General features: G+C 38.6%; 1 protein-coding gene across 4 annotated transcripts in view; it reads left to right on the forward strand.

Annotated features, from left to right (window-relative positions):
- The window catches only part of LOC132008232 (centriolar satellite-associated tubulin polyglutamylase complex regulator 1), a 187,921-nt gene that overhangs the window by 49,084 nt on the left and 112,324 nt on the right, over positions 1 to 26,513 (forward strand). For 2 of the 4 annotated variants that reach the window (XM_059386726.1, XM_059386729.1), the window contains exon 2: positions 19,045 to 19,236. The exons of the other annotated variants lie outside the window; for them this stretch is intronic. In XM_059386726.1, coding sequence (XP_059242709.1) covers positions 19,045 to 19,236 — 192 coding nt within the window. The remainder of the gene's footprint in view (positions 1 to 19,044; positions 19,237 to 26,513) is intronic. 4 annotated transcript variants of the gene reach the window in all.

Genomic DNA, 26,513 nt, shown 5'->3' on the forward strand with positions numbered 1-26,513 from the left:
CCTTATGACAATTTCAAATGCTATTGAATGCTATCAACTATAGCTTTTATTCACCAATACACTGTTGAAAAGTTAAGATTTTCCATAGTGCTGATAGAAATCTAGTTGCCAAGTGAGCTGTTTCTTGTCCTCAGAAAACTAAAAATTACATAATGTATGTGAGTGGCACATACCTGACAGTTTTCGGAAACCCTACTGGCCCCAGGCAAGTTATTCTGAGAAATGAACTAGCATCCAAGTTCCAAATCTTAAAACAAACAAACAAGCAAAAAAGACTTGAATGGAATGGACATATGATGAAATTAAAACTGGTATTTGGTAGAGACCTGAGTGGTAGAAGCTCCTGATTTTCTTTATCAATTTTATTTATCTAGTGAAAATCCTTCCTTATCAGCCTTCAGTTTTGTGTTAATTCATAGAAGCATAACGACATTGCCCTAGGAAGAAGAGTTCCTTATAAGTTCCTTTTAAGAAAAAGTCCTCATTCTATAATCTTGCTTTGGGAAGGAAGGTTTTCCTGATGATTTTCTTCTCTGGGTCTGCTTGTCCCCTCACCTGTGCTGTCACTCCATGGTTGTTGGTGTTTTCCAACAAATCCTTGATTGTTCCAGTAAATCTGGGTAAGCTGTAAAACATGAGTAGCTAAGCTGTACTGTGTGTGTATGTCTGCAAGACTGTGAGCTCTTTAGATCATGTTCTGCTGGACACTCTTGAAAGAAGGATACCAAATCCCAGAGGATTTTCTTTTATGTTGTATGCAAACTCTACCTCTGAATGTTGTCTTTCAACTGGAGGAAGGTAAAAGGAATTAATATTTAGAGGTGCCACTCTAAGAATAGACCAAGTGTCAGAATGGGGTCAGGACCTCTGAAGAAGTACATCTAAGAAAATGAGGCTAGAGTAGCTATAGCTTAGAAACCACAGCAGAGTGTGACCAGGTTCTTGTGGTAAAGATAAAATGAGAAATGTGGTTTTTTTAAGACATTGGAAAATAATGATGAGAGAGAAACAGGCTGAAATCTGAGAATTCCTATCAGGATTGGGAACCATTCTTCACAGGCTAAATTGATAGTTACAACACTGTGGCATCAGGGAGCTTGACCTCCACATACTAATATAGAAATGAATGATACTCTGTGGTCTTGGCTGGTGGGCCCAGGAGGGCTCTTTCTTATGATCAAGTGTCTTGTTTTTGGTTTTTTTTTTCAATGATGGTTTTAGCTTCTTGGGGATACTTACGTGATGTCTGTTTTGGTTGCAAGTACACAGATATCTTCATTGGTAGAGGTTTATTTTATTTTATTTTATTTTCTATTTTTTTAAAGATTTTATTTATTCATTTGATACAGAGAGATACAGGGAAAGAGCTTGAGCAGGAGGAGAGGCAGAGGGAGAGGAGAAGCAGACTCCCTGCTGAGCTAGGAGCCCGATACAGGGCTTGATTCCAGGATCTGGAGATCATGACCTGAGCCGAAGGCAGATGGCCAACCATCTGAGCCACCCAGGTGCCCCAATAGAGGTTTATTTTAAGGATATGTGAGAATATAAGACAGCATTCACTCATGAATTCATTCAGCAATTATTTTTGAGCACTTACTATGTATGTGCCTATGTGTAATAGGTAGTGGAGAAAGAGTAGTTAACAAGACAAAGTAATTATTCTCATGGATGTAAGGGTTTAGTGAGGGAGATAGTCAATAAACAAGTACACTGATGATGAAGACAATAGCTAATAGTTAATAAATACTTGCTGTGTGCTAAGCACTGTTCTAAGCATATAACATACATTCTCTCATTTAATTCTCATAATACTGGGGCAAATGGGTGGCGGTTAAGTATCTGACTTTTGATTTCGGCTCAGGTCCTGATCTCAGGGTTGTGAGATCAAGTCCCATGTCGAGCTCTGCACTGGACATGGAGCCTTCTTGCGATTCTTTCTCTCCCTCTGCCACCGCCCCGCTTATGTGTACATGTTCTTTCTTTTTCTCTTTCTCTCTAAAAAAGACAAATTAAGTAAATAAATAAAAATCTTTAAATCTCACAATACCATGAGGTGGGGTTTTATATATTCTCTTCATTTTATGCATTAGGAAATTCAGGCCCACAAAAGTAATACTACCAAGGTTACACAGCTGATGACCATAACAAGATAAATAACAAGGAAATAACTAGGGTAACATGATATACAGGATAGTCACGAAGGCCTCTTGGAGATGGCATTTGAGGGCTTATCCCATGGGACAATTGACTCATCCCATCAAAGAGCCGATAAGTTATAAGTTCAGGTGACTCACCTTTTTGTCCACCTTTGTTACCTAAGCTTTCTGTGTCCAAAAAAGATAGTAAGATTGATTTTATTTGCTGCTACCCAGAATGGGATAACCTTAATAACCTTAATAGATCAGGGAAAGCCACCAATAGGGAAACCAAGTAACTGGTTTCCCTATGCATTGCTCATATATAATAAGTGAAAGTAATAAAATAATTAAACCTAAAATTACTTGTGTTATGTATAATATAAATATGAAGATTGAAATCTTAGTTTTCAGAAAAAGAACATTAATTATTATATCTTGATATATATTAATAATCAGAATTCGATTGGGAATTTGCATGCCTTTTTTAATATACTCTTGTAGTAAAAGATACCAGCATCAAATCCCTTTTTTTTCTTATTGTTTTGCTTAGAATACATCCATAAAACATGACCTTCATTAATTCATTGCTGGAGATGAAAAGGAAGTTCCCATGGTGCATATTCCTAAATTACTTAAAATGTAACTTGAAAGAAAACAAAACATCATTATAAAATATGTATTATTTCTTCTTTTTTTAAACAGGTGCTCTAAGCCCTATGAAAGATGACCCACTTCTCTCCTGAGTAATCTAGAACATTCAGGGTGTAAACTTTCAGTTCTAAAGTGGGCAGATTTTTTTAGGATTATCTATCATCCAGCATTTAAGTAATGTTGTTTTGGGTCCTTCTCGTGCCCATGGCAACAGAGGAGCAGTTTTGGAGCAACAAGAAACACATCAGAACAAACCAGGACTTCACTGATTTCCAGGCTCACAGCTTCAAATGATGGATGGACTTGAGACTTCTCTGGGCCATTTCTGCTCCGTGTTTTCCCTACTTATTGTTGTTAAATTGAGCCAAAATGTGCTCTGGTGAAGTAATGGTGACTAATCCTATTATAGACTTCTTCAAAAGGGTAATGCTTCTCCCTGCCCCGCCCCCCATCTTTTTTCCATAGTTCAGTTCTTAGCTGGAGTTGACACATTGTAACAGAAAATTACCCATTTCTCATGTCAGCATCTGGATTCTCACAGACTCAGATAATTGCCAGGAATAGATTTTGCCTTCAGCTAGAGCAATCCTGTCCTTACTGTTATTGACCCAGCACTTTACTGTCATCTGTAAAAATCTGTAGAGGATTCTGGTCCTTTTCTATGTCACTAGGGGTATCCAAAGCAAAAGCACTACAGGGAGACATAGTGGTGAGTTGAGAGTCACCACAATCTATGTTGAAACTTAAAAATCCAGTTTCATCAAGGATAGAAGAGGCTGCTTCCTTGCTCAGAATTCATCTCTCTTCTTCAGTCCCTTCCTGTTTTGATTACAGGAAACCATCCAGCAGCACTTGACCTGGTAACTGAGGAAGCCATTTCACAGCCCACTGGTCTCCTGACTCATTTAGAAGTCGGAGTCAAAGGTTGTGGAAATAATAATTGGGCCCAGATTCTCCCTGTCAGGAGAGTCCTCACTCCCCCCGCCCCACCCCCCTTCTACCCGTTAAGAGAAACTTAGCTGTTGTGAAACCATTGGATAAGAGGAAATGAAGGAACTCCATCCATGGCGGAAGCATTCTCAAGAGCCAGTGATACTATTTCCTTTTTCCTGGGAGCAGCTTTTATAGCTAGCTAGTAAAAAATTTAGGTATAATTTTCTACACGAAAATATTTCCCCTTAAAGATATTACTTAATTTATTTTAACTGATAAATAATATAAAGAATCTTTATTTGGTCCCATCCAAGCACTAATATTTCTTCTCATTCTCCTGCTCTGGTAATTCTCTGAGTACCCCTCCCGCAATCAGGTAGACGCACACAAATCCGAATTAACCGATCAGTAGTGCTATTAGTAATATGAAATAGCTCATCAGAAGTTAAGAAACTTCGTTTCATCAACAACAGAACAGTATAAATTCATCAGTGTCTAATTTCTTCGATAATTTGCTCAGTACTCTAGAAGATCTGTGGTGCTGGCAGCACAGGCCTGGCACAAGAGCAGGAAAGAATGACACATTCTGGCACCTTTAACCAGAAGGTCTTTAATGAACTGGGATGGGGGTGGAAGGGAGAGAGGGGAAGGAGGAGGGACAGTTAGGGTTTTGGCAGCCACACAAAGATTCTTCTTCCCTGAGAAAAGTGAAATGAAAGTCAAATGAAGCTTCTCTCTGTTATTATGATTTGCTAAGATGTTTGTCTGTCTCTTAGCTTCCAGCCCCATGGCAGGTGCATCTTTCCAGTCAATGACTTCCCCACAAAACAAATTGTTTCTCAGGATCCCTCAAGAGGGGTCATGTCCAACCAATTTCCTGTCTGAGGCCATAACTGTGATTCCTTTCTTCAACTATCAGATGCAATTCTGTCCAGCACAGTGGAAACTATCTTACTAGAAAATGTCATGAGCATGTAAATTTATTTTAGGACACGTTGGCCCAGGGTTGCTGAGTTCTGGAGCTGCAACAGTCAGCAGTGCTGTTTCTGGGGTGGCCGTAGAAGCAGCCTTGAGTTCATCCCTTTGTCATTAAATAATATCAACAAAAAATGTCTTTGTTAATGTCCTTGTGTTATATTTTCCAGGTCAAGATCATTGCTAGGGATGCTAATACCTATCTCACAGGTGTTGTTGGGCAGATGAGGTAAAATGACATGAGTAAAATGGCTGGCTTTGTGGAATTCATTCTCATTCCCTGTTAGCTCCTGGTGTGTGGGTTTTTCGCTTCTCTCCTACTTTGTGGATCTCCCGGAAAGGGATGGTTTTGCTCTTCTTTCTCTTTAAATGGTATTAGAGTTGAAGAGTTCGAGGACCTTTCAATCTCTCTTGTTGTCTGTAACACTTTTTGCTTACCCTGCAGTTTATGTACCTTTTTGGAGATGAAAGACATCGGGGGACTTCCTGCCAGACTGTCAGTGACTTAGCGTTAGCCACTTGACTCACCATCTCGTTCGTTCAGAGAACAGCCTCAGAAAATGTTTTTGTCTTTCCTTTCTCACCCATGAGCCATTTCCTCACTTCCTGGCTATACCCTCTTTTCTCTGGCAGCCAAGATGAAAAAATTCAAGGTGTAATGGGATACCTGAGCTAGCCAAACCTATCCAACTTGTATTGTTCCTACTCTGAGCTCTAGCTGTGCAGCGATGTGCTCAGGGTAATGAAAAGCAGACGCTCTCTGCTGAGGTCATTGCTCCTCACACGGGCAGCCTGCTACAGGAAGCTGTTTATCTGCGCTTTGCTGAGCCAAGCTCCAGCCTCCCAGCAGTTGGAATGTACTGAGAAACCACAGGGCCCGAAGAGACCATGTTCCACAGGCAGTTCCAGGCAGGGACAGTATATTTACACCACACAAGCTGCAGTTTACGTGTGTGGGGGGGGTAACTGTTCATCTGCACACTCTCAAACTTCACCTTCTATGCAATATATATGCCTTCTCAAGGGGGCTTAACCGAGAGAATGGTACTGCTATGTCCAACATGCCCTGAACACTTAACTAACCTGACATAAGGAAAAAGAGGTATTATAGAAAATTTGATGTAAAAACCACATTTTGGGGAGCCTGGGTGGCTCAGTCACTTAAGCCTCAGACTCCTGATTTGGGCTCAGGTCGTGATCTCAGGGTCCTTGGGTCAACACCCACATTGGACTCCACGGTCAGTGTGGTGTCTGCTTGGGATTCATTCTCTCTCCCCCTCTCCCCACTCCTTTCTCTTTCTCTCTCCCTCTCTCCTCTTCTCTCAAATAAATAAATAAGTAAAATTCTTAAAAAAAAAAAACTACTTTTTTTTTTTTTAAAGATTTTATTTATTTATTTGACACAGAGAGACACACAGTGAGAGAGGGAGCACAAACAGGGTCAGTGGGAGAGGGAGAAGAAGGCTTCCCACTGAGCAGGCAGCCCAGCACAGGGCTTCATCCCAGGATCCTGGGACTGTGACCCCAGCCGAAGGCAGATGCTTAACAACTAAGCCACCTAAGTGCCCCCAAACCTACCTTTATAAGGTAGCTTTTTTTCTGAGCCAATGTTTAGATGTTTAGAATTTGATGTTTAGAATCTTAAGCCATACAGCCTGCTCTCTAAACCATCCCAAAGTATTGTTCTTTGCATGGTTTTTCCAACTACGTATTTTTCTTAACTCTTTACCAAAATATCAAGTATCCTTACAGAGTTTCAAATGCGGCTGTAAGATACGGTCACTTGCCTATGAGGGGATGTAATTTGGTTGAGGAGATAATGTTTACTGATTAACAGACAGAATATTGTTAATTTTTTGTTAATAATTCAGGACCTAATATAATGGCATTAAGTCGTGCTCAGAGATCTGAGAATAAGGAGAAATCATGGGTACTAGAGAAGTTAAATAAGGCATCATAGAGGAGTGTGTCTTGACTTATGTGATGGTTAGTTTTATGTGTAATCTTGACCAGATGAGAGTATGCTGAGATGGCTTGTAAAACATTATTTCTGAGTACATCCGTGAGGGTGTTTTCAGAAGAAATTAGCATTTGAATTGGTAGACTTTAAAGAAGATCTATCCTGGGGCATGTGAGTGGCTCGGTCATTGGGCGTCTGCCATTGGCTCAAGTCATGATCCCAGGGTCCTGGGATCGAGCCCTGCCTTGGGCTCCCTGCTCAGAGGGAAGCCTGCTTCTCCCTCTTCGACTCCCTCTTGTGTTCCCTCTCTTTCTTTCTCTCTCTCTCTGTCCAATAAATAAATAAAATCTTTAAAAAAAAAAAAAAAGAAGAAGGAGGAGGAGAAGAAGAAGATCCACCCTCACTAATCTGGGTGGGTCTTATCCAATTCCTTGAGGACCTGACTAAAACAAAAAGGTGGAAGAAGAGTGAATTGGGGTGTTTTTTTTTGGGGGGGGGGTATTTGTTTTGGGCCTTTGATCTCAGACTGGGACTTACACCGCTGACTGACCTGGGTCTTGAGCTTGCAGACCTGAACTGAATTGCACTACCAACTCTCCTAGTTCTTCAGATTGCAAATGGAAGATCATTGGATTTCTTGGCCTCCGTAATCACATGAGCCAATTCCATAATCACATAAGCTAAATCTCCTCTTATATATACAGTTTACCCCTGAACAACAAGTGGTTAGGGACATTGATCCCCAGCACAGTAGAAAATCTATGTATTGGGGCGCCTGGGTGGCTCATTGGGTTAAAGCCTCTGCCTTCGGCTCAGGTCATGATCCCAGAGTCCTGGGATCAAGCCCCGCATCAGGCTTTCTGCTCAGCGGGGAGCCTGCTTCCTCCTCTCTCTCTGCCTGCTTCTCTGCCTACTCATGATCTCTCTCTGTCAAATAAATAAATAAAATCTTTAAAAAAAAAAAAAAAAAGAAAAGAAAATCTATGTATAGCTCTTGACTCCTCCAAAAACTTAATGGCTGATAGCCTACTGTTGACTGGAAGCTTAGTTGATAACATAAACAGTTGATTAATTAACATGTATTTTGTATGTTATATCTACTATGTTCTGATAGTAAAGTAAGCCCAAGAAACGAAAATGTTTCAAGAAAAGCATAAGGAAGAGAACGTACTTTTATAGGACTGTACTGTAAAAAATCTGTGTATAAGTGGACTTGAGCAGTTCATACCTCTGTTGTTCAAGGGTCAACTGTATGTGCGCATATACTACTGCTTCTGTTTTTCTGGAGAACACGGACTAATACAATCTGGAAAGATGAAGAGAATTTGAATAAGTGAATGAGAAAAAATCTTTTTATGTGACACAAAAGTATTATAGCACAGTGGTTAACGAAACAGACTCTGGAGTCAAATCTATGTTTGAGGGCTGCCAATTACTATATGTGATCTTAAGCAGGTTACTTAGCCTCATCTATAAAATAGGGAGACTCACATATAAAATGTAAAATTCCATGTGCCATGATTGTCGGAAGGATAATGAATGTAAAGTGCCTGATATTCTACCTGAGATATACTAAGTGTTGAATAAGTGATAGCTACTATGACTGTTGTTGGTACATTTGAAAAAATATTTACCGAATGTCTTTGTGTTAATTAGTGTTCTAGACACTAGGGGGTCTACAGCAATGACAAAACAGACAAGAAATCCCAACTTTTGTGGAATTTCCATTCTGACATTAGCTTTCATTCTGAAACAATATTTTACCTTTTTTCCCCTCTTGTAATAATTTTAGACTTACAAAAAAGGTGGTAAAAATAGCATAGGGGTGCCTGCGTGGCTCAGTCAGTTAAGTGTCTCACTCTTGATCTCAGCTCTCGTCTTGGTATCAGGGTTGTGAGTTGGAGCCCAATGCTGAGCGTGGAGCCTACTTAAAAAAAAAAACAAAAAAAAAACAAGAACAAGAACAAGAACAACAAAACCACATAGTCTCCATTTGTCTTTCACCCAACTTCTACTTATGTTAGCATCTTCTAAAACCATAGTATAATTATGAAAATCAGTTAATTGAAAACTATTATCTACCTAGAGACATTATCGGAGTTTCACCTTCATTTTTGAAGGGTAGTTTTTTCTGGTATAAGTTCTAGGTTGGCAGCTACTGTCTTTTAGTGCTTTGAAGACACTGTTCCATTTTCTTCTGGTTTCCACAGTTTCTGTTGAGAAGTCAGCTATCTGTCATTCTTACACCTTTGAAGAATAATCTGTTCTTGTCTCTGGCTACTTTTTGGATATTTTTCATTGGTCTTTGGTTTTTGGTAGTTTTACTATAATGTATCTAGGTTTGTTTTTCTTTATATTTAAACCCCTTCATGTTCTTGGTACTTCTTGAACCTGTAACTTGATGTCTTTTATCAGTTTTGAAAGTTCTTAATCTTTAGCTTTTCAGACTTGCTTCTGTTTCACTGTCTTTACTCCTGGGATTCCAGTTACACAAACTTTAGACTTTTTCATGGTATCCTCTCTTATGAACTTTTCTGCATTCTTTATCATTTTTATCTTATGTGCTTTCTTCTAGATATTTTTTCTGACCTATTTGCAGTGCATTAATTCTCTTTCATTTTGTGTAATTTGCTGTTAAACCCATGTACTGAGTTCTTAATTCCAATTATTGTCTTATTTTTGTTTTTGTGTTTTTTTATATCTTACCATGACACTTTTAATGTTTTATTTTTTATTTTATTTTTAAAAGATGTTATTTATTTTACAGAGAGAGGGACAGAAAGAGAGGGAACACAAGCAGGGAGAGTAGGAGAGAGAGAAACAGGCTTCCCACTGAGCAGGGGGCCCAATGCAGGGCTTGATCCCATATCCCTGGGATCATAACCTGAGCCGAAGGGAGACATTTAACAACTGAGCCACCCAGTCACCCCAGTCTGTCTGTTTTAAATATAAAGGAGAAAAAAAAAAAGAAGTTGCAAGCTAGGGAAACCATGAATGTTGAAAGTGAGTTTGAAAAACCTTAAGATTTGTTTACTAGTGTGTCTCATGTTTCTCTTAGTCTTGCCTCCCATAATGTACCTTTATTTTTCTTTTTTATTTCCAGTAGCAAAGAAGATTTTAATTAACTTTGCTTTCTTCTATAGTTTATTATGAAAATTTTATATAGCTTAAATATGCCTTTTGGTTTGTTTTTTAAAGACTTTTGTTTTAAGAGTAGGTTTAGGTTGACAGCAAAATTAAGAAGAAGGTAGAGATTTCCTATGTATCTCATGCTGCCAGAATTCAAAGCAACAGTTATTTTTATTATCATTACCAGCATTCCCTATATTTGGTATATTTGGTTACAACTGATGAACCTACGTTGACATATCATCATCACCCAAAGTTCATAGTTTATCTTAGTATTCACTTGGTATTTTATATTCTATGGGTTTAGATAGATATCTAATGATATAACCATCATTGTGCTATCATATGGAGTATTTTCATTGCTCTAAAAATTATCTGTGTTCTTCCTGTTTATCCCTTCTTCCCAACCAATTCCTAGCGACCACTGTCCTTTTTACTGTCTTCATAGTTTTGCCTTTTCTAGATGTTATATAGTTGGAATCATACATAGCTTTTATATAGTTGGAATCATATATAGTTTTTCGAATTATTTTACTTTTTTTTAAGGATTCACTTATTTATTTGAGAGAGAGAGAGAAAGCAGAAGCAGGAGAGGGAAAGAGAGAGAGAGAGAGCCTCAAGTAGACTCCACAATGAGCATGGAACCTAACATAGGGCTTGATCTCATGACGCTGACATCACAACCCAAGCTAAAACCAAGAATTGGACACTTAACCATCTGCGCCACCCAGGCATCCCATTCACATATTGTATTTTTTTAATTAAAAGATTTTATTTTAAAGTAATCTTTGCACCCAATGTGGGGCTCAAACTCACAACCCTGAGATCAAGAGTTACATGTTATACTGACTGGCTAACCAGGTGTCCCACATTTATTGCATTTTTTAGTTCAAGAATTACCATTCAGGGTTTTTTTTAATGGTTCTTTACTAATTCTTATTCTTCGTTTTCTTGAACATAGTAAAACAAGATTATTTAAAAGTCCATAATTCAAAATCTGGATTCCTTATGGGTATGTGTCTGTATCTGTCTATTTTCTATTCTGTCTCTTGGCTCTTTATTCCATTGTCGTAAATTATAGTATGCTTTTTTCTCCTTAGCTCTGAGTGTTGTATATTGTATATGAAAAATTATAGAGATAGTATAAAGCCTAGAATGCTATTATCTTTCTTCAGAGAGGATTTACATTTGCTTCGGCAGATGGCCTGAGCACGAGCAATCCTGGATTACCTCAATTCAGTTAGGGCTTGAAATAATTTGAAGCTAGGTGTAAGTATCAGGGAGGGCTGTTCTGTTTCTAGGTATGTCTTTTAGGGTGCCAAGCAGAGCCTTAAGGATACACCACAGTCCCTTTATCCAGCTTGGGTGGGTCCTGAGCTCCAGTTTTTTGACCACCAAGCATCAAGAGTCATTTGAAAATTCAGGATCTTAACATTAATTCAAAACTATTACCTGTTCAGTCTATCAACTGTCTCTTTCAGGACTGGCAGAAGCCCCTGAAACGACTAGTGAGTGTAATAATATCTTATTTTTGAAATGGTGATGAGTACAAACGATACTGTGAGATATTTGGGACAACTTTAGGGTTATATGAAAATATCTGAGGTTTCTGTTACCAACAAAAATCACATGTACTGCTAATTCTACTATGTTTATATTCATAACTGAAGGAAATGATAAATTCCAGTTAATGGTTTGTAAAGCTAAGGATGTAAATTTTTTCCCTGTACAAATTTGTGGATCCTTTGAATTCAATCCATGGACTCTTCCATTTAGAATTCCTTTTTATGGGGAAAAGTGGCACCAAATGCTAGGCTGACCTCTTTGGGTTTTATTCTCCTTTCAAAACTTGCCCTTGTCATTCTTCATTTGCCTCAGTGGCTCTCTGATACTTCAACCAGATGCTTTTAATAATTCATTTACTTTTTCTCAAGCCAGAAAGTTTAGTCTAAATTACCTACTCTATCTTTATTGTAAGAGGAAGTTATTTTGGAACTTTTGTTTTGGAGGAATGTAATTATATTAGCATGAGTAGAAAATATCATACACAGGAAGAGGTCACGAAAGGGTCTAACTTGACTTGTGGAGGACTAGTACATGTTGAAAAGCAACAAACAAGAAATGTATAATTTATAAATGTATAAATGTATAATTAAGATAGGGCCAGTTTGTGGAAGGCTCATTTATGTTGAAATAAGAAGAAAGACAAAAAAATGAAAGACAGCACCTTGTAAACACTAAGAAATAAACTCATTGCCTGGTCTTCTTTTAATTTTTAAAATTTGTTAACTGCTTATTAAGTACCTACTATGTGCCAGTCTGTGTGCCAGATATGATCCTCGAGGAATTCATTATCATTCTCATGGGAGGCAAAAAATAATGGCAGTTTCATACCAGAAAAACACTGTTGTTCTTTAGTGTGGACCTACTATATGTTGGATACCATGCTAGTGACGGGTGCAAGATGAGTAAACCAGTTGAACTCAAGGAACTTATGAACTCAAGGGGAAAATCAGACATAAGCATAACTATTAGGATTCTACTAAATACATGCCAAGGAGAATTTCAGGCAGCATGTTTTAGGATAAGCAAAAGGAGGGATTTACTCTATGAATTTTAAGTAAAACTTCATGAAAGAAATAGTATTTCAAGTGGTCCTTAGATGAATAATATAGAATGGGAACTGAACAAGTAGGACATTTTTAGCCAAGGGAACAGCATGAGCCAGGGCACAGAGGTTTTGTGTCTTCAGAGAATGACAAAAGGTCTATGGTCCATGCTTTAGTCCATTCGACCTCCTGTAACAAACTGTCATGGACTAAGTGACTTATAAATAACAGAAATTTATTTCTCACAGTTCTGGAGGCTGGAAGTCCAAGATCAAGGCTTTGGCAGACTCCTTGTCTGTGAAGAGCCCACTTTCTGGTTCATAGATGGCCTTCCTTTCTTTGTATACTCACACAGCCGAAGGGTCAAGAGACCTTTCCTGGGCCTCTTTCATAATGGCAAGAATCTCATTCATGAGGGCTCCAATCTTATGACTTAATCACCTCCCAGAGGCCCCACCCCAAATACCATCCCATTGAGGATTAGGTTTCAGTATGGGACTTTAAAGAGACACAACCATTCAGTCTGTAGCAGTGAGGTAATAGAGCTCAGGGCAATATGTAAGTGAGGGGTTACAAGGAGGGTTTGGTCACGGAAGTTTTCTACTCTATACACCTGGTATGGTATTGGTGCCATTGACTAAGATTATTTAATTAAGGAAATATTTCTTACATAGCCATCTATGCCAGGGTTTATGACAGCTGCTGGGGAAACAGTGATTAAGAAAGCATGGTCTCTACCTTGAGTGTACTCACAGTCAAGTAAGTCAATAATTAAACAACTTGTGATACGAGCTAACTAGAGGCTCAAGGTGTTAAGAATGTCGGGAGGAAGAATATCTTAATTAAGCTTGAGGGATGAGGAAGAGTGTCACAGAACAGATGGCCCTCTAAGCTGGATAGTCTTTATATAATTTATTTATTTATTTAAATTAAGGTTATACGTGCATACAGTGTAAAGAATAAAATAGTTCTGTAAGTATTGTTAAAAAAAAAAGAAAGAAAGAAAAAGGCATTACCCCAACTCCTAATTTAGTTTCCCATTCCTTAGAGGTAACCATTTTCAACTTCTTTGAGTAACTTGTTTGACATTTATTTCTGTATCTCTAAATTACTTACATTGCTACTTCATTTTTTTTCAAAATCAGGCATTATCTCTTGACTTCCCATTGTGTGAAGTGTGAATCTATTTCTCTTTAACACAATTATCATGCATATGTAATTCTATTTACTCTCCAACCTCATGATAAATATATATACATATATATATAATCTTAATTATATATATGTAATATAATTATATATATATACAATCTTAATATTATATATAAAGATTTTGGCTATATCAATATTCTATTTGGTTATATCAATATTTACTATTTATAACTATATAAACACTATTGACACTTGAACTAAGTTGCACAATCTTCTCACTCCTGAGACTACCTCTTTTCTTCTTGTTTGGTTAATTTTTATAAACTTATCACTAATTTATCTCCAAACTCTACCCAACTGAATAAATTGCCTTTCTGGTACTTGCTATTTATTTTCCATTTGCCCCTGCACATCCACTCTCCACATTATGCTGGAGGGCTGATCTGTACAGACTTTAATCCATAGATTCTCTTGCCCTGTGGCTTCCCAATTGGGTTAAAGTGGGAGACTGAAGGGCAGGAGGAGACTGGGTGAGCTTGGGGGTATTTAGTCTCTCCCTACCAGTTTGCTGTGGGTTGAAGTTGGCTCTGTTCCTTTACTGAAGTTCACAGCTTAGGTTAGATGGTCTCTACTCTTCCTATATTCAAGAAGCCACTCCTTCCACTTGTGTCTTAAGGCCTGGGATCACACCAGATCTTAACTATTGTTAGTTTCTGGGTAACCCACTTTCTCTTAACCTTTTCAAGATCTTTGTAAATATTCTCTTTTTACAGTTTTCCTCAGCTACCCTTCTTAAATATATTATCAGTTAACTGCCAGGACTCTGAAGCAAGTACAATGATATTTTTTTGTACTGATTAATTCTCTCAGTTTTATCTTCTTAAAGAAGTCCCTCCTTGAATTTTCTGACCTGCTTTATCTGTATTATTTTATCCCTATGCCTGCTTTATAGTAGCATTCTCTGGACTTCCTCTCATCCTTGTTTTTGATGTACTCATTTAAAAACAAGACCTCATACTCTTTGACACTCTTTCCTTTGAGAAGTAAAGTCTATGTCCTTTCCCCTTGAATATGAATCTAATAGAAGTAATACTATGTGAACTTTTTTCTTTCTTCTTTCTTTCTTTCTTTTTTTTTTTTTTTTCAAAAAGGGGGAGTGTGAGGGGGGGGGGGAGAAATGTAAGGAGGGGGAGGGGCAAAAGGAGAGAGAGAATCTCAAGCAGGCTCCACACCCAGCACAGAGCCCAATGTGGGCTCAGTTTCACAACCCTGAGATCATGACCTGAGCCAAAATCAAGAGTTGGATGCTTAGCCAACTGAGCCACCTACAGTTCCCAACTCTGTGTCTTGGTCTCTGGGAACTTAGTTTTCAGACATTGCCCCTGAGGAGACTCTTTTTTAATAACCAGTTGCCAAGAAGCCCAACCACAAATTTGGTTTTCAGGCCTAAGTGTCCAACATGTGAAGGAAGAAGCTTCCAGATAATTCTTATTTTTTGTGCAGTTTTTTGTGCAGTAACAAAAAACCTAAAACATGTCATTAGCTTTGAGACCAGTCAACAGGTGGAAACCAGAAGGACTTTGAAAAGCCTGACAGTGGAAGTCTGATGGGCTTCAAGGAGACCATCAGTGAAGGCTTAAAAGAGAGTGAGGAAAATGTTAGTTGGAGGTAAGAGGACCCTTATTATGTAATGACAGAAAGTTTGGCAATACTATCATTTTTGGTAATGTGAAAAATAGGAAATCTACATAGTGAGTATGACGATCCTACCTGTGGAGATTTCTGGGCTGGTTATCTTTTTCTAATTACCTACAATAAAATGTGAGAGAGATGAACTAAAGAATGGACTATTTTGTTTTCAGGTCAAATTTAGAGGTAATATAGAGAGCTCAGGACAGTCTTTCTAACCAGCAGAAAGTATTCAAAGTAAGGAAGTGCTTCAGGATAAAGATCAAATCTAAAATGCTGGCAAAGAAATGTAGTCCAAGGGTAAAGATGAACCCTTTGTTAAAAATCTCAGCAAGGGGACGCCTGGGTGGCTCAGTTGGTTAAGCAGCTGCCTTCGGCTCAGGTCATGATCCCAGCATCCTGGGATAGAGTCCCACATCGGGCTCCTTGCTCAGCAGGGAGCCTGCTTCTCCCTCTGCCTCTGCCTGCCATTCTGTCTGCCTGTGTTCGCTCTCTCCCCCTCTCTCTCTCTGATAAAAAAAAAAAAAAAAAAAAAAATCTCAGCAAGATTGCTGGGTGGAGCCTTATGGACTTCACCTTCTTCTTCTTCTTTTTTTCCCCCCACCCATACATTCTTTCAGATGTACTAGAGGCCTAAGGATCTAAGAGCAGCAGGCTCATAGGGAACCCAGATCGGGAAGTGCCAGTCTCAAAGAGGTTTGTGGGTAAATCTTCTGTCCAATGGAGTAAACCCCAATAAAGTTAATAGAAAAACCTCAGCATCCTTTCCCCCTAGTTTTTTGTTTTGGTTTTTGGTGGTTTTTTGGTAAACATATAATTTATTATTAGCTCCAGGGGTACAGGTCTGTGAATCGTCAGGCTTACACACTTCACAGCACTCACCGTAGCACATACCCTCCCCAGTGTCCATAACCCAACCACCCTCTCCCTCAACATCATTTTTAAGAGAATTATATCTGTGGAGGCCCCACTAACTTGGGCTAAAGAAGACATAAATAATGTAAAATTAAAAGTGGCCCCTAGACTTCTATGGGCAAGAAGCAAGCTGAGAAAGCTATTCAGCTGCAAACTGAGACTATGATTTATGAAAATATAAGTATGATTCAGAAGAATGAAACCGAAAGCCCAGAGTACAGAGTCAAAAGTCATGGGAAGTCATTATCAGGGAGAGGTACTAGGCTCAAATCATGGAAATGAGACATGTGGGTGGGTGGATTTCAGAATTGCAACGGACCAACAGTTGCTATATTGCCTCTCATTCTCCCTCTTTTTGGTTGGAAGTTTATTGTGGTTATCCTATCACTGTATTACCCTTGTACATACTGGGTGTGTAGGAGCATATAACTTCTCTCTTTAGTTTACAGGCGTTTAGAATGAGGAATTATACAGGAGCTGTACCCAAGAAATTGCACTGGAGGCACTTCATCTCTACCTGGAATTGATTTATGTCAAGATCTAGAGTTTATGTTGATGCTAAAATGGAATTAGACTTTGGGTGTTTCGGTGGGGAGTGTATTTTGCATTTGTAAGGAATATAAATTGTTATGGCCGGAGGGCAACTGTGGGTGATTCTATTTCCCAAAGATAGCTGTACCCAATATCTCCTATCCTACATGATCTTCTACAAAGTGACCTTGCCATGTGCCCATGGTGTGTGCCTTGGTGTGCACATATATTCATTCATTGTGCTAGACTTTTAATCTGAGGACTCATGCCTTTCCATTCCAAGAAATTTTCTCCAATATTTTTCCCTCCATTTTCTCTGTTCTTTCAAACCTCTTGTCTACATACATATATACCCATAGATACATAGTTTTATATAAATTGTATCATACCACACATGCTGTTCTGCATAATTTTTATTTTTCAGATTATATCGGCTGTATATCCTTTAAGATCTGTAACATAATTGACATTTAATATTTATCAATCGATGTGGCATCTAAACATACCTACCCAATCGTTACACTGATATATAGAGAATCTTTAAGCTCTTTCTTATACCTGTAAGTGGCCCACACATCAGATAAAAACTTTTTAGACTGTGTGTCCCAGTGTGGACTTCCGAAAATATGGTTACCATATGCTAAGACATGAGTTGGGGAATCAGCTTAGTGTTTGGTGCTCTCCACTGTTCATCCTTCCTTTCCTATATGATGACTCCTTCTTAAATGAAGGAGTCTACATTCTGGACAGTCATTTAAAATTGCAATATTTTATGGAAACAATTATCTCTAATGACTTTTGTAAAAATAGTATGTTTCTTTTGGGGTCTGAAGCTGAGTGGTGATGCAAGATTTCTTTTCCTAGGAATCCAGACCTTCTCTTTAATCAGCAAACCCCTTTAATTTGCTAAAGATCAGTTTAGTGCCCTGTTGACCATTCAGTGGAACAAGAGTGTTAGAGAGAGATCCCTTGTGTTTTTTCTTTAGCTGTAAATTCCATCAAGCTAGCCCATTAATTGCAGTGGATGGGAACTGGAGAGCTGTTCATTTGGCAGTTAGCAAAGGGTGGTAGAAGAAAGAAAAATATCTCTGATATTTTTGCTTAGGGATTTGGGAATTCAGAATTCAGTTAGAGATAACTAGATTAATGTGTTTAAATACTTCGAGTCACTTTAAATCATTCCTTGTTTTGTAACATACTAACAAGATCTTAGAAGTGGTTAAAACAGTGTTTGGGAAATTCTTTTGTGGATTAGGATCCTCCAAAAGCATCATCTGTTAATGAGCAGATTGTTTAGGTGATAGATAAGCAAACATAGATTAGCTAATAGAGTAAGAAGTCCTGTGTCCTGTGGTTACCTCTCTGTATCTGAGAAGGGGTATCATTTGTAGGCAAGAGGCAGTTTCTTTGGGGTCCACTGTCTCTGTTCTACAGAGCCATTTTTTTTTTTTTTTTTAAATCCCATCCTAAAGGTAATAAGAACATGTAGTGGCACTAGATGGTATTCATCAGTTTAGGATGTTGACATGTTAGATTGTATAAAACAAGGCAGAAAGGATTACTTTTTGCCAGCTGCATCATTTCTGGCAAGAGCTTACTATGTTCCTGCTTGTTTTGCTGTCATTGTTGTTAACCCATTAGAGAAACTAACCACTATTTTGGTTCCAGCCAAATCTTTGTCATCACTGGCCTAAAAACCTCTTGGGGACCAAAGAGCACCTGGCCATTCTGAAAGCCTCTCTCCTCAGTGATCGATGCTCATCTCTGCGGGCTTCCCAAAGCCCTCCTCCCTTTTTCCCGAAGCACCTTCAAGCATTTCTGCATGGCTACCCACTCACGCTCTTCTATTGTACCTCCTCCTCCTGCCTTACTGAATGCTGGATTTCCCAGCTCACAACTCTTAAGAAGGAGCTTTATTTCAGAGTAGAAAGGGGCCCCCATATGTGGCCTATTATATCCATATCAACTTGCTTACCCTTTTCAAACAGCTATTGTCTTTTAATAGGGTCCTGCCTGGCAGGGGGAGTCCTTAATTCTTGCCATATAAGAATGGGCAGCTTGAGTTACAGCGAACTGCAGTTTCGTGCTCTGATCAAAAGGCCTCTGTTGTTTTTAGGGTTTTTTTTTTTTTTTCTTTTTCCCTCCCTCTCTCTCTCTCTTTCTATATCCTGGGCTAATAATTCAGCACAGCAAGGTCATTACAGGCTTTGAATTGAGAGTTGAGAGTGTTAAATTACTGACCTAGAATAAAAGAGATCTGGGGGGCTCTCGAGAAAGATAAAGGGATTCCGGCTAGTGAAGTGCAAGCCCAGCAACCTCGCTTCTTAACAATATTCTTTTTTTTAATCCTCTCTGTCTCCAGAAGTCTTTTCCGGGACAAGGAAAGATCTCCTGCCAGAGAAATTAGGTTAGGAACTCAGCAGCATCTTCAGAGAGCCATGGCCCAAGTGCTGGCAACTCTCGAGGCCTGTGTAGCTGTCCTTTCATCTCCCCACCTAGTCGGAACTTCACACTCGGCCACCTCCCTCCCCCAGCCTGTCTGGTCCTGGACCATGTAAGTCAAATATAAGTGCTATTTCAGCTGAAAGGTTCTGTCTCACGCAGGATTTCAGACATGTGAAAAACTGACCACTTGGGTTTCAAAATATCTTAAAAATAGGGCATTGTCTCATCAAAAGCTGCTTCCATTCCATTTATATTTTGTAAATAACCTTTGTCTGGTCCTACCATACCTTAACAAGAAGAACATTACCCCGTTGTGACTGAATGTGACACCTTCACTCTACGCTATTGGGTCTTCTTCATACTTGGCCCAAAGTATTATCTCCCATGTATCCTTTTCCCCATAATCTCCTAAAGCCAAGCACCATCTCTGGAAAATACCGACTTCCTATGTCTCCTATTTTTAGAAAAGCCCCTGAAATCAACCATCACAGATTTCTACTGGGCAAAGTAATAATAATAGCTGATAGTCCTTGAATGTGCCAGGCATTATACAACATGCATTATCATCACATATAATCATCTTTGGCAACTTTCATTCCTGTTACAGTCTTGTAGATAAAATAACTGAGGCACATAATGGTTAAGTACCTGGCCCAAAGTCACAAAAGTAGTAAGTGGCAGAATCAGTCCCAGAGGAGTGCTGCTTGAATTTCAACGTGCGTGTGAACCACATGGAGTCTTGTTAAAATGCCGAATCAGTTTTAGTAGGTCTGAGATGGGGCCGAGATTCTGGTTTCTAACAGGCTTCTAAGTGATGCCACTGCTGCTGTCTTTGGTCCATTCTTCCAGTAGCAAAGCCGTAGTCATTCTTACTTCAGAATCATTCTAATAAAATATTTTAGTTATACTTTCCAACCACTCATTCTTCAGACAATCCTATAAATATACATATGAGGTGTTTGACACCAATATCTTCATTTATTTCTGGTAAATTTATTATGGTAAAATATACACAACAAAATAACCATTTCAATTATTTTTAAGCGTACAGTTCTGTGGCATCAAGTACGCTAACACTTTTCTGCATCTATCTCCATCATCTATCCAGAACTTCCTCATCTTCTCAAACTGAAACTGTACTTGTTAAACACTGACTCCCCAATCGCATCAACTAGAGAATTAGGAAGTTTCAGATGTAAAAAGGGGAAAGACTAGAATGTACCCTGTGTAACACTGGAATTGAACCAATGTTCTCATGGATTTTAATATATGTAGATATCTAGATGTATAGAAATGAATCTAGGTGTGTGTATGTGTGTGTATGCACACATGCAGAGTGTGTATACATAAATCTTCCTTTGTCTTCACCCTGACTCTGGGAGAGCCTAGAAGCAATGACACATTTGGAGCACATCTAGCATTCACCTAAGTTTTTAAACAGTCCTCTAACTGGGGTGCCTGGGTGACTCAGTCATTAGGCATCTGCCTTTGGCTTGGGTCCTCCCGATCCCAGGGTCATTGGATCAAGCCCTGCATTGGGCTCCCTGCTCGGCAGGAAGTCTGCTTTCCCTTCTCCCACTCCCCCTGCTTGTGTTCCTGCTCTTGCTGTCTCTCTCTCTGTCAAATAAATAAATAAAATCTTTAAAAAAAAAACAGTCCTCTAATAAAAGCAACTTGGTCTTCTTGGAGAAATGGCTGGCTGTAGGATTGAGTGGGAAAGAACAAGATGAGCCTGGAACATATTTTTCAAATGCAAATAAATGAAACAAGATGGGATTGGGAGGAAGACAAACCATAAGTGACTCTTAATCTCACAAAACAAACTGAGGGTTGCTTGGGGTGGGGGTTGGGAGAAGGGGGGTGTGGTTATGGACATTGGGGAGGGTATGTGCTATGGTAAGTGCTGTGAAGTGTGTAAACCTGGCGATTCAAAGACCTGTACCCCTGGGGATAAAAATATATGTTTATAAAAAAATAATAATAATAAAATAAAAATTAAAAAGATTTAAACAAAAAAGTAAGGAAGTGATCAAAGAATTGTGTGGACATGTCAAAACGACGTAGAAGTCAGTTTGGGGCACCTGGCTGGCTCAGTTGGTAGAGCCTGGGACTCTGGATTTCAGGGCTATGAGCTCAAGCTTCACATTGGGCATAGAGCCTATATACTTACCTACTAAGTAAATAAATAACAGTGGTTCTAGGAGTCATCTTCTTTTTATTCTTGTTTTTCAAGAAAAATCAGGTCAATTTTTCTCAGTTTTAAATAAATACTTTAACAGGGTTAGAAATACTCTTCATAAGGCCTAAAGATTAGGGATGCTTATGTGGCTCATTCAATTAAGTAACGGACTCTTGTTTTGGTTCAAGTTATGATCTTATGATCTCAGTGTCCCAGGATTGGCTGCGTGCACCTCCCCCCCACCCCTCCCCCATCTGCATGTGCTCTCTCTCTCTCAAAAAAAAAATTTTTTTTTAAATAAGGCCTGTAAATTAGATAACAATATTGTATCAATTTTAATTTTCTGATTTTGATCACTATGCCTTGGTCGTATAAGAGAATTCCTTATTTTTTAGTAAATATATGCTGTATTTAGGGGAAAAGGAGTATCATGTCTACAACTTACTCTTTTAACAGTTCTGAAAAATAGTAAATATATATGTGTGTGTGAGAGAGAGATTAGAGAAGTTTGAGTGAGATCAAATGTAACAAAATACTCACATTTGAATAATCTAGGTGAAGGGTATTCAGGAATCCTGAATCCTGTGCTATTCTTGAAGTTTTCTGTAAATTTGAAATAATGTAGAAATACAAAACAACTGAAATCTCAAGAGGAAAAAACCAAACAACTTAAAGAATGGAAGAACTTACTCAATGAAATTTGAATACTGGTCTTGGAGAAATCTGTTTGAGGTAAACATTATAGTATACATCTGTTTGACCTTTAAAATGTTTTAGGAACACTTTTGTTTGATTTTAGAGGTAAGATTGATACCTATTAAAAAACTTTTTAGTTCAGTTAAATACAATGAAAAAGCAAGAACATGCATTTTTATGCAGGTAGAAAATTTGTTTTGGATTTCTGGTCATAATGGTTAGCAGTGCTTATGATTTGGCTTTCTTATCCATTACAGACACATGGTAATACATAAAATTTTCTGAAGAGAAAATGTAAAGAACATAGCCATTTTATAAAATCAGTGTAAATTCATCCATGGGCGAGAAACCAAACAAACCACAATGCTAATGGGGCTAAAACCACAGGCCTCTTGTGTTCTGGGTTCAGAAGCAAGCACAGGAAACTGAGAGTTCATTTCTTAAGGAATAGTAAAAGGCAGGAGATTTTTTTTTTTTTTTTTAATTATGACTGCTACCTGGAAAATGGCTTATATAAAACATGGGTCTCTGAAAAGAAGCAACCCTACAACCCAGGATGAGTAGTCTGAGCTACTCAAGGTTCAGTGACAGTCTCTGTGATATCCCCAATATCATTAGGAATGGAGCATTAACTCACCCAATATCCGATCTGATCCTAGACTAGGATCTGTCCCCAGTAGAGAGTAAGGGATTGAGTAACTGGAGACAGTGATAACCTCTCACTTAAGGGGAGTCTACACGCTGAAATTCCAAAATATGTGAGAACAACTAATGCTAAGAAAGAGCCAACAATTGAAATAGAAATTTTCTCCAGAGAAAATATGACTAAATATTTTAGTTGAATTTGAAATAAAGTTTAAGATCCTCAGGGACATAATAAAAGGAATGGTCATCATTAAAAAAAGAGAACAACTGAATTATTTGTGTTTTGGGTGTTGAGTTGTATAAGTTCTTTATATGTTTTGGACACTAATCCTTTATCAGATACATCATTTGCAAATATCTCCTCCCATTCTGTAGGCTGCCTTTAGTTTGGTTGATTGTTTCCCTTGCTGTGCAGAAGTCTTTTATTTTGACGAAGTCCCAGTTGTTTATTATTGCTTTTGTTTCCCTTGCCTCAAGTACCATATCTAGTAAGAAATTGTTACGGCTGACATCAGAGGTTGCTACCTGTGTTCTCCTCTAGGATTTTAATGTTTCCTGTCTCACATTTAGGTCTTTAATCCACTTTGAATTTATTTTTGTGTGTGGTGTAAGAAAGTGGTCCGATTTCATTCTTCTGCATGTTGCTGTCCAGTTTCCCAACACAATTTGTTGAAGAGGCTGCCTTTTTCCATTGGTTAATCTTCCCTGCTTTGCCAAAGATTAATTGACCAGAATTGTGGGTTCATTTCTAGGTTTTCTATTCTGCTCCACTGAGCTATCTATTTTTGTGCCAGTACCATACTGAATTGATCACTACAGGTTTGTCATATAACTCGAAGTCCAGAATTGTAACGCTTCCAGCTTTGCTTTCTTTATTCTTTTCTTTTCTTTTTTTCTTACAGATTTTATTTATTTGTTTATTTGACAGAGAGTGGGAGCAAGAAAGGGAACTCAAGCAGGGGGAGATGGAGAGGGATAAGCAGGTTCCCCACTGTGCAGGGACCCAGACATGGGGCTCCATCCCAGAAAGCCAGGATCATGACCTGAGCCAAGGCAGATGCGTAACCACTGAGCACCCCAGGCACCCCTGCTTTTCTTTTTCAAGATTGCTTTAGCTATACAGGATCTTTTGTGGTTCCATACAAATTTTAGGATTTGTTTGTTTTAGCTCTGTGAAAAATGCTATTGGTATTTTGATAGGGATTACATTAAATGTATAGATTGCTTTGGGTACTATAGACATTTTAACAATATTTGTTCTTCCAGGGGCGCCTGGTGGCTCAGTCAGTTAAGAGACTGACTCTTGGTTTGGACTCAGGTCATGATCTCAGGGTGGTGGGTTCTGCTCCTACGCTGGGCTCTGCACTCAGCACAGATCTGCTTGCAATTCTTTCCCCTTCTTTCTCCTTCCCCATCTGCTCCTTCCCCTCCTCTTTCTCTAATAAATAGATAAAATCTTTTTATGAACCCAATATTTGTTCTTCTATTCCATGAGCATAGAATGTTTTTCCACTTCTTTTTTTTTTTTTTTAAGATTTTATTTATTTATTTGACAGAGAGATATCACAAGCAGGCAGAGAGGCAGGCAGAGAGAGAGGAGGAAGCAGGCTCCCTGCTGAGCAGAGAGCCCAATGTGGGGCTCGATCCCAGGACCCTGAGATCATGACCCGAGCCGAAGGCAGCGGCTTAACCACTGAGCCACCCAGGCGCCCCTGTTTTTCCACTTCTTTATGTCCTCTTCAATTTCTTTCATCCATGCTTTATACTTTTCAGAGTACAGATCTTTTACTTCTTCGGTTAGGTTTATTCCTAAGTATCTTATGGGTTTTGGTGCAGTTGTAAATAGGATTGATTCCTTGATTTCTCTTTCTGCTGCTTTATTACTTGTATGTAGAAATGCAATAGATTTCTGTATGTTGATTTTGTATCCTGCCACTTCAGCAAATTCATGTATCAGTTCCAGCAATTTCTTGGTGGGATCTTTTGGATTTTCCATATAGAGTATCATGTCATCTGCAAATAGTGGAAGTTTGACTTCTTTGCCAATTTAGATGCCTTTTATTTCGTTGTGTTCTCTGATTCTCTGTTACTATGTGTTCTCCATTACTGTGTTAAATAATAGTGCTGAGAGTGGGATGGTGCTGAGGGTCCTGGGATTGAGCCCTGCATCAGACTCCAGGCTCAGCCGGGAGCCTGCTTCTCCCTCTGCCTCTGCCTGTTGCTTCCCCTACTTGTGCTCTCTCTCCTTGTCAAATAAATAAATAAATTTTTTTTTTAAAAATTCGACAGATTAAACTTTAGACCAGACATAAAAGAATAAAGAATTCATCATTTGGAAGATAATACTAAGTACAACACAAAGATAAAAGATGAAAATTATGAAAGGACCCAGAAAATACACCGAGAGGCTACAGTGTACATCTAATGGAAAAGGAAAGGATACAGGGGATGGTAGTGAAGGAATATTTGAAAAGATGCTCTCTGAGACGAAAGGCATAAGTCAGATTAAAGTGTTGCGCAAGCTAAATAAAAATATACCTACATGACAGACACATTGTAAAATCCACAGAACATTGATGATAAAGAAAATAGCTTATATGAATGGTAAGAATGATTAACTCCACGAGGAATGGCAGGAGTTTGACTGATGGCCTCTCGACAGCAGTGATAGATGCCAGATGACACTGGAATAGTATCTTTGAAGTGCTGAGAGAAGATAAATGACAACCCAGATTTCCCACCTGGTTAAACCATTACTCCAGAGGGCAAATAAAGATATTTTCAAGAAAATGAAAACTGAGAGCATTTACCACCCACAGGCTTTTGTGAAAACAGCAGGTCTGTGAATATTCAGAAATTCATAATTTGAAATCACAAAAAGCATAGAAAACCTGAAGTTGTTTTTGCTGAGCTTTCTGAAAACTCGTTTGGGAGCAAACTTGACCTGGACTTGTTTATGAGGCTATATTTGGTCTTTATTTAATCTTTTTTTTTTTTTAAATCTTCTTAATGTAAATATATGTTTCACTGTGGAAATTTTACGATGCTTTACTTTTGGGTTTGTTTTGTTTTAAGATTTTATTTATTTATTTGTCAGAGAGTGAGCAGGGAGAGCATCAGGCTGAGGGAGAAGCAGGCTTCCCTCTGAGCAAGGGGCCAGATTCAGGACTCGATCCCAGGACCCTGGGATCATAACCTGAGCCCAAGACAGATGTTTAATCGACAGAGCCATCCCGGCATCCCTCAAACTTCCTAACTTTGAAACTTAATATGAAACTACAGTACTGAAAACAGTATATATTGGCATAAAGGCAGACATATAGACTATTGGAATAGATTAGAGAACCCAGAAACAAACCCTTGTATGTATAGTCAATTGATTTTCAACACGGGTGCTCTTCACTCGGGAAAGGACTACTATTCAACAAGTCTTTCCAGCAAGTGTTGCTGGGGAAACTAGCTATTCACATGCAGAAGAAGGGAGTTAACCCATATCTTATATCTTATATAAAAGTTACCTCAGAGTGCCTGGATGGCTCAGTTGGTTAAGCGGTCAGCTCTTGATTTGGGCTCAGGTCAAGGTCTCAGGGTCCTGGGATCAAGCCCTGTGTCAAGCTCCACACTCAGCAAAGAGTATGCTTGAGGAATTCCCCCCCCCCCCGCTCCTTACCCTGTTCACTTGCTCTAAAATAAATAAATAAATCTTAAAAAATTAAAAATTAAAATTAACTCAAAATGGATCAAAGATCTACATTTAAGAGCCAAAAGTATAAAACTCTGAGAAGAAACAAACCAAATGTCTTTATAGCATTATAATTGACAGTGATTTTATGGTTATCAGAGCACAAGTACAAGGACAAAAGAAA

Source organism: Mustela nigripes, unplaced genomic scaffold (assembly GCF_022355385.1).
Source record: "Mustela nigripes isolate SB6536 unplaced genomic scaffold, MUSNIG.SB6536 HiC_scaffold_76, whole genome shotgun sequence".
Taxonomy (NCBI): domain Eukaryota; kingdom Metazoa; phylum Chordata; class Mammalia; order Carnivora; family Mustelidae; genus Mustela; species Mustela nigripes.